The sequence below is a fragment of the Zalophus californianus genome, chromosome 2 (assembly GCF_009762305.2).
Source record: "Zalophus californianus isolate mZalCal1 chromosome 2, mZalCal1.pri.v2, whole genome shotgun sequence".
NCBI classification, from domain to species: domain Eukaryota; kingdom Metazoa; phylum Chordata; class Mammalia; order Carnivora; family Otariidae; genus Zalophus; species Zalophus californianus.
In genome coordinates this window covers 149730151-149743681 of record NC_045596.1, presented here as the reverse complement: position 1 = coordinate 149743681, position 13531 = coordinate 149730151, and the positions used below count along the sequence as shown (strand labels likewise).

Genomic DNA, 13531 nt, shown 5'->3' with positions numbered 1-13531 from the left:
CTCATGTGTGAAGGTCAGAGAAGGTTAACGGCTATCACATGGCATGAGAAAAGATACCAATCACAGTGGAACCGTAGAGAAAGTCTTGTGTTGAAGGGGCAAGAGCACAAAGAGAAGCCAGTCAATGAAAGATCAAATATAACAGGAGGAAAAAATAAGCTTCAGGTAGAAGCGAATAGTCCATAAGAGTGGCTTATGCTGACTTGAAGGAGGAGAATGAGAAGAGGCCTTCGGAGGTGTCGATCAAATTTGCGGTCATGATCACCTCCCGGAGAGCAATTTGTGTAGAGTGACTGCCGGTCTAAAGGGGCTGAGACCGGCATGAGAACTGAGGAAGTAGAAGCGACGAGGGTGGTCTGCCCTTAAGAAGGTTAGTCCTGAAGGAATGAGAAAGAGGAGGTCAGGGAGGAGAGTCACTTATTAAAGGGAGCTATAATGTGAGGATTTGTGTATGAGGAGTTGAGAGGAAACATTAGGAGGGCGAGAGAGCTCGCCAGCGCCAGCACTTAAAGCTGACTGGGGCCAGGATCGGGAGAGAAAAATAGATCCAGAGAAAATGCGCCGAAGGTGAGGTCTTTTGAAATACAAAGGAGGAAGGGGAAGGTTTGTAACAGCTGTTTTGGGAATTTAGAGCCACACTGGAGATCCGGGCTAGCTTGCTTCACCTCCGGACTTTCTCCCGCAGTATCCAGTAGCCGAGGGTCAAAACCAATGAAATGGATGCTGTGTTAACCCACAGTTGAAAGTGGTCAGGGTAAGAATGGGAGAAGGCCAGGAGGGTGAGAATCCTTACTCTTTAAAAATTTTATTATTACTTTTAAATTACAGATACCAAAAGATGCAAGTGATATAAAAGTTAACAGAACATGGAAGAATAACTCTCACACCTGCTCTGTCCTCTCAGGAGCAGACTTCTTATTCCTCTGATTTCAAGGATTTTAACTCAAGTCTGTAGAGTGGGGAAAATAGAGCACCTAGCGGTTGAGTTGTAGGGGTTGTCAGCACCATCAGAACTCTAGCGGAAGTACAGGGACTGGGTTCTGTGTGGAAGAGGTGTAGAAGCAGAAACGTGGATTGCGGACCGAAACCACTATGTCTCCCTTCCTAGTGGAAGGTCTCCTCACCGAGACCAACTGTGTCTCCCTAGATTTTATCCATCGTGGCAGGAGGCTCTCAGAAAGTTTCAGTTAGTTCCGAAAGGAGGGAGGGAAGGGATGGCATAAGTGGAGTGAATGGGCGCTAGAAGAGAGGTGATGGGGGCGGGGAGGGGGAAGAGTGAGAATTACTCGGATTGTCTTTGTGCCTTTTGGACAGAAGGAGAGGCTTTTGCTTGGCAGAGTTGCAGGTGAGGGACGGGATACATAGAAGGAGAGTCCAGGTTTTACTCAGAAGTAAGGAGAGGTGAGATTTGTATTCAACAGATTCTAGGGGAAAGATTTTTTTTTATCTCCTGAACTCAAGTTTTGTGATAATTGATATTGTGAAAAACTTGATATTTAATGTTTGGTTTCAGTGGCCCTAGCCATTCAATAAGTATTTCTGACATGCCTCCTAAATGCTGGGTCTGGGAACACAAGGAGGAAGAAAACACAAGAAAACCCTACATTAATAGGAAGAGCCTGGCTTATTACAAAAGAGTGTTAAAAGTGTTTCAGTAGGTTATAGAAAAAATGCTGTGTGAGGGTGGGGAGGATAGAACTGTGTTCTAAAAGTTCCAGTACAGGGGCGCCTGGGTGGCTCAGTCTGGTTAAGCGTCTGCCGCAGGTTAAGGGTCCTGGGATTGAGCCCTGCATGAGGCTCCCTGGTCAGCAGGGAGTCTCCCTCTCCCTCTGTGCTCTCTCTCTCTTCTTTCCTCTCTCTCAAGTAAATAGATGCAATCTTTAAAAAAAAAAGTTCCAGTACAGTCCCAATTTCAAGCATTGTTATTCCACAAAAAGTAGTGGAGACTTGTTATGTGGCAAGCACTGTGCCAGATGTTACATTTAGACAGGGTCTCTGACCTTGAGGACTTCAGAGTGCAGAGATGGAAATGAGATCACTGGAATACACCAAGTTCAGGGTGAGAGCATCCACTGAACATGATGCAAGTCCTGAGGTCTGTGGAAATAAAGACTACTGAAATAAAAACAAATGAGGCTTTTTATTCAGAGCTTGCTAGAGCAAGGGCATCAGCCATTGTCACCTGTCACCTGCATTTGGCAGAGACTCAGGGGCAGGCAGGGGAGTGGACAAGCTTTATAATGAACAAAGGGTAAAGAATCAGGTGTGCTCCAGATTGGAGGAGGCTGGCATAGAGAAGCTGGAAGCAGGCTAACCAGTAGGGGGTATCTTATGTGATTTGCTTATGAAGTATGTTTGGCTCTCTGTGGTTGGCCCTGAGTTGAAAGTTGGGGCAAAATAGAGGGACATTATTGACCTAGTCCTGACTACTCTGGGCCTATTGCTGCAGAGGTTGTGGGTCAGAGTTCTGCTATGGTGTATGGCCTGGCCACTATTTATATATGCGGTCTCCAACAGGGCACCAAGGTCAGACTCAGGAAGCTGGATTAGGATCCAGCTATGTCTCTAATAAACAGCAACACAATTACGTTAACCATGTCGGTCTCTTTCTCTGATCTGATGCCTCTGGAAGCTCTTTGGGGTCAAACCTCATCTTGCTCATCTTTGGTTTTTTTCAGTGTCTGCCACATTGTTGGTGTTCAGTGGATGTTTGTTGAATCTAAAGAACAGATAAAGGAGAGGCCAGGAAACTTCAGAAAAGGATTTTCTGTTTGAGCTGTGATGACCCTAAGGCAGGTAGCTAGGTGAAGAGCAAGGAAGGGCATCCTGGAGGTGAATTACTCTGGCGGAGACAGGGGTATGAAGTACTGTGGCCTGTATGGGAACTGCAAATGCTGCCAGGGCTGGATCAGGGCTAGAAAGTAGGGTAATGATAGGATAGAAGGTGGTGAAAATCCAAAAAAAAAAAAAAAAACAACAACAAAAAAAGGGAATGTGGGTGCCAAATGATGAGGGAGTTTTTATTTTACGCCAGAATCCTTAATTTTATCCTGAAAGGCATTTCCTTTAAGAAATTTAAAATGGAAGAATTATAGGCAAGAGAGTAATATAATCAAGTATGTGTTTTAGATAAATTACTCAAGCTGTCACTTGGGAATGCATGGAGAGAGATGGGAAGTTGCCTTGAAAAATAGCTTGGGAGAGAAGATGGGACTTAAACCAAGATGGATCAGAGAGGAGAGATTAAGACTAAAGAGGTTTGTTTCTTAGGTTCCATAGACTTGATGAATGGTTTCAAAGGAGGTACATGTAGGAAGAGAAAGAAGTTAGGGATGACATCAGGATTTGATAATTAGGCAACTGGGACGCTCTTAGTGCCATTAATCAAAGAAGCAGTTTCAATGGGAGAGAGATTTCAGTTATGGATATCATAACTTTGGGGAGGAGGAAGAGGAGGTACAGGTCAATTCAGTAAATATTCATTGTGCCCCTAGTATGTGCCAGGCACTGTTCTAGATGCTTAGGAGTATGTTAGTGAACATAATGAAGATCTGTCCATCATTGAGCTTACGTTCTAGCAAGAAGAAACAGACATTGAACATCGTAAGTAAATTTTGTATTAGCACGTGATAAATATTATGGGGAAAAAACTAGAACAGATGGGGATTAGCAGTGGTGGCGGGTGGGGGACAAGCGCTGCGTAGAATAGTGAGCAGCGGCGCCTGGGCGGCTCAGTCGGTTAAAGATCGGACCCTTGATTTCGCCTCAGGTTACGATCTCAGGGTGGGGAGATCCCCCGCTCAGCCAGGAGTCCGCTTCTCTCCCTCTTTGCCTGTTTGCTCGCGCGCTCTCTCAAATTAAAAAACAAACTAAAAAAAAAATACGACGGAGATATAAATTTCCACATCACTCTTTACATAGCGGTAGAAACGCTTCGGATCCATTTTGGGGACAAAGTGGGGTCCAAAACATTTTAAAGAGCTCCTAGAGTTGAAATTCTAGGAGTGAGTAACATTATCCAGAGGGAAGTGAAAAGCTCAGAGGGTTGTGAAGCGGGAAAAGGAAGGGTGTTACTGCTAGACCAGGTGCCCGGTGTTCTGTGGGGCTGTAAGCGCCACGGATGGCTTTTGCTCTCTAGTGTTGAAGATAACCGTGGACAGACAATTCGATGGTGGGGGGGGGACCCACCCGCCTTTTAAAGGGTCCGCAGCCTCGCGCAGATAAGGCACAGGAGGTGCGCGTCACTGAAGAGCTAATCTGGCCGGCAGGACAAACACGACTACACACGTAGAGGGATTATTGACAAAATCGTAGCGAACTCTCGCCTGCTGATCTCTCGCCAAAAGCCTATGCACACCCGAGCCAGGACCCAATGCAACCATGTTGCAGTATCCCAACTCGGGTCTGGGTTCGGGATCCAACCTCTACGTAGGAGAGGCGGAGGAAAAGGCCACCCCCGTAGAAGCACCAATCCCGCCCGCCCGCCCCTTTCTCTTCTCCAATTAGCTTAGAGGGTACGGTCGTCACGCCAGCCTCATCCTACCGCCAATTGGCCGGCGTCTTCCTGGTGCGAGCGGTCCTAGCCAATCAGAGCTCGTCAGTCCACCCCGCGAGCCCAAGAGAAGTGGCGCGAGAGCCAGCGACCCGTTGAGGTGGGCGGGGAAGTGGGCGTGGCGCCCCGCTCTGGGCCCGCCTCTGCTCCGCCCCAGCCGTCGCGCCTCCTGGGTTTAATCCTTCGCAGAGTGCCGGCCGGTGTCTTCCAGAGGTGTCTTGGAATTGAGCGCGGAGCTCCAGCAGCCCTCCGCCAGCATGGAGTTTGTGAAGTGCTTGGGGCGCCCCGAGGAGTTCTACAACCTCCTGCGCTTCCAGATGGGGGGTCGGCGGAAGGTGATACCCAAGATGGACCAGGTGGGCCGAGCATCCTTGCATTCCGGCTAGGGCGGGGCGGCTGCGCTCGGTGTCCGGGCGTAGGGCCTGGCCGGCATGGCCCACAATCGAGGGCGAGGGGCGCGGCGAGCGGGTGCCAAACGCCTCTGGCGCCCTCCTCTCGGGGTAGCAGACCCCCACCTCTTCAGGCGCCCCCCGCCCAGCCTGGTTCCGCTTTCCTTACCCCAAATCCGGCCCAGCTGGCCGACGTCCCTTCGACCGGCCTCCTCTTCCCTCCCCCATCGTCCCTCAGGGGCTTAAAATGTTTCTTTTCTTTCAAGACATTGGTTGTCAGGTAGTTTTTCTTCATATTTGCATTGATGTTTATCGGTGTCTTAATAAGTGGTTGCAAAATTGAGATTATATGGGTAGATTAAGTGGGAGGGCGTGTGAGAGGATTTCATGGAGGGAATGAGCTATGCAAATATGGCCACAATACCTTTTCTGGAATGAAACCTTGCTCATCTTTCCAGTTTTCAGTTACACTTCTTCCAAAAGCTTCCCTCACGGCCTTGCAGTCTGATCAATCCCCATTTCTCAGTGCTTCCCCGGTTTTTTTAGAACACATATTTACTCTTCCAAGTTCTTATTAGTTATCTGTATGTCTGTCAATTAGCAGCAAGATTGTTGGTTGCTTGAATGCTAAACTTGGTTTTATTTACTTATATTTCATCAGCCTCATTCTTGTGTCCTTTGCTAAATAAATGCTTACAAAGGTATTCATTACAACAAGAAAATTATTCTTAAGTGATTATTGAAGGAATAGACATATTCAGCTGAATTCATGGGTTATATAAAAACTTTTAAATTCTTTTTCCAACAGGAACATCACAAGGACTATTCTTTGTTTACATGTACTCTTAATTGGTGTCCTTTATTAAACCACTTTAATTTCCCATCAGAAAAAAATTCTCTTTCCCTCATAACTCAGGATCCCTCTCATCCTTCAAGGTCTAGCTTCAGTAAGTGCCACCCCTATTCACCATTCAGCGGACATTTTTGGACACCTGTACTGTGCTAGGTATTATGCTGGGTGCACCATGGCAGGATGGCATGTATAGACAAATAAGACCTACAAAGAGCTTACCATCTTGTCAGGTCAATAACACATTACCAGATTATTCGTGGAAAATTCAGATAGACACCATAACAAGTTACCTGTGAAATTCCCTCCACCATTTTCTCTGGTACTACTTTGTAACAGTCCCATAGTCTTGTATTGTGGTTATATGTGTATTGTTTTTATGATCCCCCAAATCCCTTTCAGATTTAAGATTTTATATTTGATTCTGGATTTTAAAGCTATTCAGATATAGGAATCTTGTTCGATGTCCCTTTAGTGAATTAATGAATAAAAGGTAGGTGCACTACCCTCAAGAAACCTCTAGCTTTTTAAACAAGCTAAACTTAAGTAACTGTGGCAGAATATAGTAAATGCCATAAGGAAATTTACAGAAGGGAAAATGCACTTCTGGCTGGGCTAGGGGATTTATCTTTTGGGGGATGCCTGAAGGAATTACAACTTTACATTGCTCCTGTGCCTTGCTCAATAGATGTTTAATTAGAGATTCTTACTAAGAGTTTTTGGAGCTTTTCTGAAATTATTTGCAAATATTTGTGTTATTGCACGTTTGTGTGTTTTGAGAGAACAGTGTCCACTGTCATCATATTCTTCCAGGGAGCTGTGCCCTAAAACAGATAGTCACTGCTTTATAATCCAGTTTGTACAGTCTTCTGAACACCTCCTGTGACAGGTAGTTACCTCTGGAGACTTACCCACTCCATCCCCAGACAGTTTTGGATTTTAGGAAGCATTACCTTACAGTAAGCTAACCTTTTTTCACTCTGTTCTCTCTCTGGAACCAGAGTCTAATCCTTGTTGTGTAATACAGCACTTGACATATTTTAAGAGAACTCTCATATTCTCTCTGAGAATACTGATATTCAAGCCAAATGTTCTATGTTCTTCCTTTAGTTATCATTATCTGTTACTCTTTCCAGATCATTTACCTACCTGGCGCCTCTCCTTTTAAAGTCTAGTGTTCAGAGTTGAACAGTACTCTTTCATTGTGGTCTGGTCATTACTGAACTTTAATTCCTTTCTTATGGATGCTGTATTTCTATGTAACATAGTTTAAGACTGCTTCCACTTTAAAAAATATATTTTAATTATAAAATATTTCAAGCGAATAGAAAAATATTGAAAATACTGTAACCAATTTGTGTCTGTTTCCAAGATTAGATGTATAGTGTTTGCTATATTTTTGCTTCATCTTTTTTTTTCTTAAGAAATAAAATGGCCGGCACGCCTGGGTGGCTCAGTCGTTAAGCGTCTGCCTTCCACTCAGGTCATGATCCCAGGATTCTGGGATCAAGCCCCGCATCGGGCTCCCTGCTCGGCGGGAAGCCTGCTTCTCCCTTTCCCACTCCCCCTACTTGTGTTCCCTCTCTCGCTGTGTCTCTCTCTGTCAAATAAATAAGTACAAAATCTTAAAGAAAAGAAATAAAATGGCCGAGTACAAATAAAGTCCTTTTCCCCAACCCACTTCCCCACCACTACTTTAGTGTTCCTTATCTTTTTTAGGTAGTCTCATCATGCTGTGGGCTTAGAATTGTAGTCAGATTCCTAATTGCACTTGTTCAGGATGATTTCTTCCATTCTGATACCCTGCTGAGAGACTTTTTAAACCTAGATCTTTACCCTTTAGATAAATGGTATCATAATAATGGCTAACATTTATTGAGCTCTTAGTATGTGCCAAACACTATTTTATATACCTCCTTACATCTATTATTTAAGCCTCCCGGAAACCTTATAAGGAAGGTGCTATTATTTTTCCTGTTTTGTAGATGTAGAACAGAGGCATAGAGAGGCTAATTAATTGCCTGAGGTCCAGTTATTCAGGGGCAGAAGCCTGTCTTTGACCCTGGCTCTCTAACTCAGAGCTCACTGTCTTGCAGTGTGGTCTGGTCCATCTGGAGATACAAGAGTGAACAAGACAGCCCCCTGTGCGGCTCATCATTCAAGTGATGGACCAGACCACACTGAAAGAGTACTGTTCAACTTTGAACACTAGACTTTATTATTTTTTTTAATTTATTTAAAGATTGTATTTATTTGACAGAGAGAGACACAGAGAGAGAGGGAACACAAGCAGGGGGAGCGGGAGAGGGAGAAGCACGCTTCCCGCTGAGCAGGGAGCCCGATGTGGGGCTCCATCCCAGGACCCTGGGATCATGACCTGAGCCAAAGGCAGACGCTTAACGACTGAGCCACCCAGGCACCCCTGAACACTAGACTTTAAAAGGAGAGACGCCAGGTTGGTAAATGATTAAGCAGAAGAAACACATTAAGCAGAGGATTGTCCAGATTCAGCTAAAAATTGACACACTTCCATGTAATGGATACAGAGTGGAAAATGCTCACCCTGAATATGTTCACAATCTTTGTGGAGAATAGGTGTCCAAAGGTCAAATAACCTAGGAAGTGCCAAGTAATCTTAAGTACATTTTGATTTCAGGAAATTTTAGCGAAATGAGAAATGTCTTCGAGCGAAAAGTTTTTAGAAAACACAAGAAAAGTGCTTTGTAAGGTATTAGATTTAATTTAGTGGGGAGGCTCCCCAGTTGAAAAAGCTACTGTCAGCCAAGTTATAGAGGCCTGAGCATGACCTGTATGGAGTGATGAGGAAACCAACCTGAAATTGACAAATATGAGCTAGAACTATGAAGTTCATTAAGGGCGCGTGGGAGTCCAAAAGCTGAGCTCTCATCAGTGAAGCATGTAATGGTTAAGAGCAGAACAAGGACATGATGAAAGCAACATTTTTGGAACACGAATTTGGCAAGTGAGTTGGGATTAGGAAGAAATTATATTGTGAGTTAGACTAATAAAATTAATAATGATAATAACCATGGCCTAGTAACAATAGACAGCACTTACTGAGTTTTTATGTTCGCCAGGCACTATGCTAAGCTCTTCAAGTCTGTTATCTCCAGTGTATCAGTTAACTTTCACTGAGTAACAAATCCTGCCAAAACTGAGTGACTTAATTCTGGAGATTGGATGTACAACAACGTGAATGTATTTAACACTACTGAACTGCATACTTAAAAGCAGTTAAAATGGGGCGCCTGGGTGGCTCAATTGGTTAAAGCGTCTGTCTTCTGCTCAGGTCATGATCCCAGGGTCCTGGGATCGAGCCCCACATTGGGCTCCCTGCTCGGCGGGGAGCCTGCTTTTCCCTCTGCCTCCTGCTCTCTCCCTGACAAATAAATAAAATCTTAAAAAAAAAAGTGGTTAAAATGGTAAATTTTATGTTATGTATATTTGACCACAATTTAAAAAAAAAAAAGCAATTCAGTGACTTAAAAAATACCAGCAACTTGAGTTCCCAGTTCTCTGGGAGAGCTGGGGAGTTCTACTGGTCTGGGTCAGTTTGGTTGATTTCTTCTGGGCTTGCTCAGCTGGCTGGCTGGGTTTTGGCTGGACAATCTGGTGTCTGGCAGACTGTAGGCTGGAGCATCAAGGGAAGACCGGGCCATATGTGTCTCAAAATCCTCAGGCTAGCCCTGGGGTTCCACATGGCAGCTGGAGTTTCCAAGCCTCTGCTTGAATCACATTTGCTGCCAAATTGTCGGCCAAAAAAAGTCACAAGGGAACCCAGATTCAGGGAGGCAGAGAGAGAGACCGCATCCCTTGATTGGAAAGAGCCGCAAACTTTTGTGGCCCTTTTGTAACTCATCACCCTTAGTCGGTCTTGACAACAACCCTAAAGTTCTTTTACAGATTAGTAAACAGTGGCACAAAATAATCAGATAACTTGTTCAGGCAGTGGTTCCAGGGTGCCCACCCCGGCTAGTCTGACAACCTCCACGCTCCTGGTTTGGAGGCTGCCTGCAATGAAGAGCTCAGGTTTGACTGGCCCCAGACAGCTGATCAGATCCCATCTCCGTCACACATGTTCCTGGCACATCGCAGACCCTCCATAATTCCTAGTAACTTTCCTCCCTTCCCTACCTGGTGTATATTAGCTTCCTTCCTTCTTTCCTTTCTTTAACAAATGTGTGACCACCAATTGCATGGCGATATTGTCCTAGGTGCTGCAGATACAAGAGTGAACAAGACAGGCAAAGACTTGCTTTTATGAACCTTACCTACATTCTAAGGGAAGACAGAATGAAAAAAAAAAGCAAGTTCAATTGCCCCTGGAACAACATGACTTTGAACTGTGTGGATTTACTTATACATGGATGTTTTCCGATAAATATAGTACTGTAAATGTATTTTCTCTTTCTTTTCTCAAGCGTACTTAATTGTAAGAATATAGTATATAACATACAAAAAACTATGTGTTAATCAACTGTTTATGTTATCAGTAAGGCTTCTGGTCATAGCAGGCTATGAGTAGTTAAGTTTTGGGGGAGTCAAAAGTTATATGCAGATTTTCGGCTGTGCGGGGGTCCATGCCCCTTATCCCCACATTGTTCAAGGGTCTGTTGTATGTAACATTTCAGGTGGAGGTAAATACTACAAAGAAAAATAATATCAAGGCAAAGGATCTGAGTGTCTAAAGTCAGGGGACACAATTTACAGGGTTGTGATTTGGGTCCAGAGACTTGACCTCTCTGAGACTCATTTTTCTCTCTATAAAATAAGACTGTTGGAGAAAATGGTAGCATTAGTTACCCTCAGAGAGAGAAGTGGTAAGGGGATAGGAGAGAAACTTTCCACCGTATAATCTCTTGATTTTTTTTTTAAGTGAGACTCTTCTAGCCCTAAGATTTGATGAACAATACAGTATAATATTATTTGTTGCTCACAGTTTTTCTGAGTCCTAAAAGCCCCAAGAGCTATTAAAAAAGAAAATGGTTGACTAGAGGAAACATAGGAACACACATTTTTTTCTTTCACTTAACATGATCTTAGTTTCTCTCTCTTTTTTAAGATTTTATTTATTTGAGAGAGAGAGAGAGAGAGAGAGCGAGCAGGGGGAGGGGGTGAAAAGAGGGAGAAGCAGACTCCCCCTTGAGCAGGGAGCTTGATGCCAGGCTTGATCCTAGGATCCTGAGATCATGACCAGAGCTGAAGGCAGAGTCTTAACCGGCTGAGCCACCCAGGCACCCCCTTAGTTTCGGTCTTAAGTAACAAAGAAACTGGGGGAAATTGTGCACTAACAGATATTGATGGCTGACCATTTCTATCACAGGATTTGGCTGTAGGAATTCAGGGTTCAGTAAACTTGATTTCTACTGAATTTTTAGGAGCTTATCCGTAAATAGGGATGCTGCCACCTGAAAGTTGTGTGATCACTCAGAGGGGGCACATCATGGAAAAAGCAGGTGTTTTGTAATCCGGCATTTCTGGCCTCTATTAAGTCTAAATCCTGACTCTTAGCTGAATAACTTTTGGTAACTTAACCTCCAGGCAACAGTTTCTTCATCTATAAAATAGAGATACTGATCACAGTCCCTGAACCACATTTCCCAACTCAGAAATGGTCTGAAGATAAGAAGTGTTTTCATAAATCTGGCTCAAAGTCATTTGGCAGCAAACCTGCCCCGAACTGAAGTGATCCTGGCTTAGTATAAATATTCAAATGATTTGCTGAAGAAATATTAACAATTAATTATGGGATATTACTCTGTAGCAATTGGGGCTGTGTATGCATCTTACTTCCTGTTTTCTAAACCACTAAAAATGCTGAATTCTGCTGCACATCTGGCCATGAAGTTTGAATGAAAGTGGATATAGGTCTGTAATATCTTCCTTAAAGGGTTTTGTAAGGATAAAAAGTAATATTTGTATTGTGCTTGGCATACAGTAGCTGCCCAGTAAATGGTAGTTATTAATCTTACTGTTAGATAAATTTCGTTAAGTTTGTGGGGTTTCTCCCCATTCTGAGGAATCTGCATTCAAGTCTTAACGAAAGCTGTGGGAACGGTTTGTAGCTGTTCACCTGTGGAGCTGTCGTTCCTGGGAGTCCCGGTCCTGGGAGTTCAGTCTCGCACTTCTAGCCACTGCACACTCTTCCTCCAGATGCCCTTCATCCCTGTTTTTCTCTCACTTGAGAGTTCTTGGGAGCGTACTTCATGTCAGACAGCAGTGGAAAACATCAGGGGGTTTTAGAGACAGGCAGCAGTTAGCCCTGGTCTTTTTTCCGCCCTCTCCTCCCTGGCAGCTCATGGGAATCAAGCAGTGGAAATTTTCATATTGAGTCGAGTTTTCCAGTGTTTAATAGTTGTATCTTCCCGTATCTTCTTGGCAATTTGAGGAAATTATTGTTACGGAGTGAGGAACTGAAGCAAATAGGTGAGAGGAAAAAGAATGATGAAGGAAGGACACAGAGAAGGGATTTATTGACCTTGTATATTTTAAGAGTGGAGGAGGTGTGTTGATAAGGAGGGGTGGTATTGCTTAAGGTTGTTGCTCTTCAAAAACCTGTCCAGCTTTTATTGGAGCTCACAGAAGTCAGCCCCCAAACCATTAGTGGTAGCTGAGGATTAAAACGTTTGGCAGTGCAGTGAAAGGAATCATTGTGGCCTGGTAACAATAGTTTCTGTGAAGAGCTGCCATAGAACTCAATAATGGCTGTTATTCTGTTTCTTTTACTTGACTGCAAAGCCTGGCCTCTCCACACTTGAGAGGGAAGGAGTTGGTGAATGGTTTTTAAATACTCTGAACAGGGGCCCCTGGATGGCTCAGTCGGTTAAGCATCTGCCTGGGGCTCAGGTCATGGGAGGCTCCCCGCTCAGTGGGAGTCTGCTTCTCCCTCTTCCTCAGCTGCTCCCCCAGCTTGTGCACTTTCTCTCTCTCTGTCAAATAAATAAATAAAGTCTTTTAAAAATAAATACTCTGAACATATTCATTTATTCATCAGACTTTCACTGAGTATATTTATATGCCAGACATTGCATGAAATGATTTTACTAATATATGGTGCTCAGTAAACATTAATTTTTACTAATCACTTTTTATTGAACATGGCAAGGAAATGAAATTCTCATGATTATGTGATTTTTTTTTTAAGCTTTACTCTTGATAATATGATATGCATCCATGATAGGAAATTGAGGAAATAATACACATATAAAAAAGAACATAGGTCCAGTCCACTAGGATTCAGGGTTCACTGTTAACCTTACAAAGTGCCTGTGGTATTTCCCACCAGAGGATAAGCCATGTGTGTATTTTAAACCACTCTCCTGTTAGATATTTCAAATGTTTCCTTCTCTTAAAAAGAGAGTAAGGGAGACTGGGGGTTGAGGGGGTATGTGGGAACTCTGGACTTTCCACTCTTTTCCTGTGAACTTAAAACAGCTGTAAAATTAAAGTCTGTATAAAACAAACCCACAGCAATTCTTTCAGATATGCTTGCTTTGAAAATACGGCGCTTTTTTTTTTCCCCTGGGAAAACTGATTCTTGTTTTCCTTAGGGAAGAGTAAAGTTCAGGAAGCAGCTCATTACAGCTCACTAATTTGAAAGAGAGGATTAGAAATCTTTTTTTTTTTGAGATTTTATTTATTTGACACAGAGAGAGCAGGAGAGCACAGGCAGGGGGAGCGGCAGAGGGCGAAGCAGGCTCCCCTCTGAGCGGGGAGCAG

The 13531-nt window shown here is 43.8% G+C and overlaps 1 protein-coding gene across 2 annotated transcripts in view; it reads left to right on the top strand.

Moving 5' to 3' along the window:
• The first annotated feature begins 4658 nt into the window (after positions 1-4658).
• The window catches only part of FDFT1 (farnesyl-diphosphate farnesyltransferase 1), a 34433-nt gene continuing 25560 nt past the window's right edge, over positions 4659-13531 (top strand). Inside the window, exon 1 of one of the 2 annotated variants that reach the window (XM_027598998.2) lies at positions 4659-4908. In XM_027598998.2, the coding sequence (XP_027454799.2) occupies positions 4810-4908 (99 nt within the window). In that variant the 5' untranslated portion in view covers positions 4659-4809. The remainder of the gene's footprint in view (positions 4909-13531) is intronic. The other variant, XM_027598999.2, reaches the window with a different exon arrangement.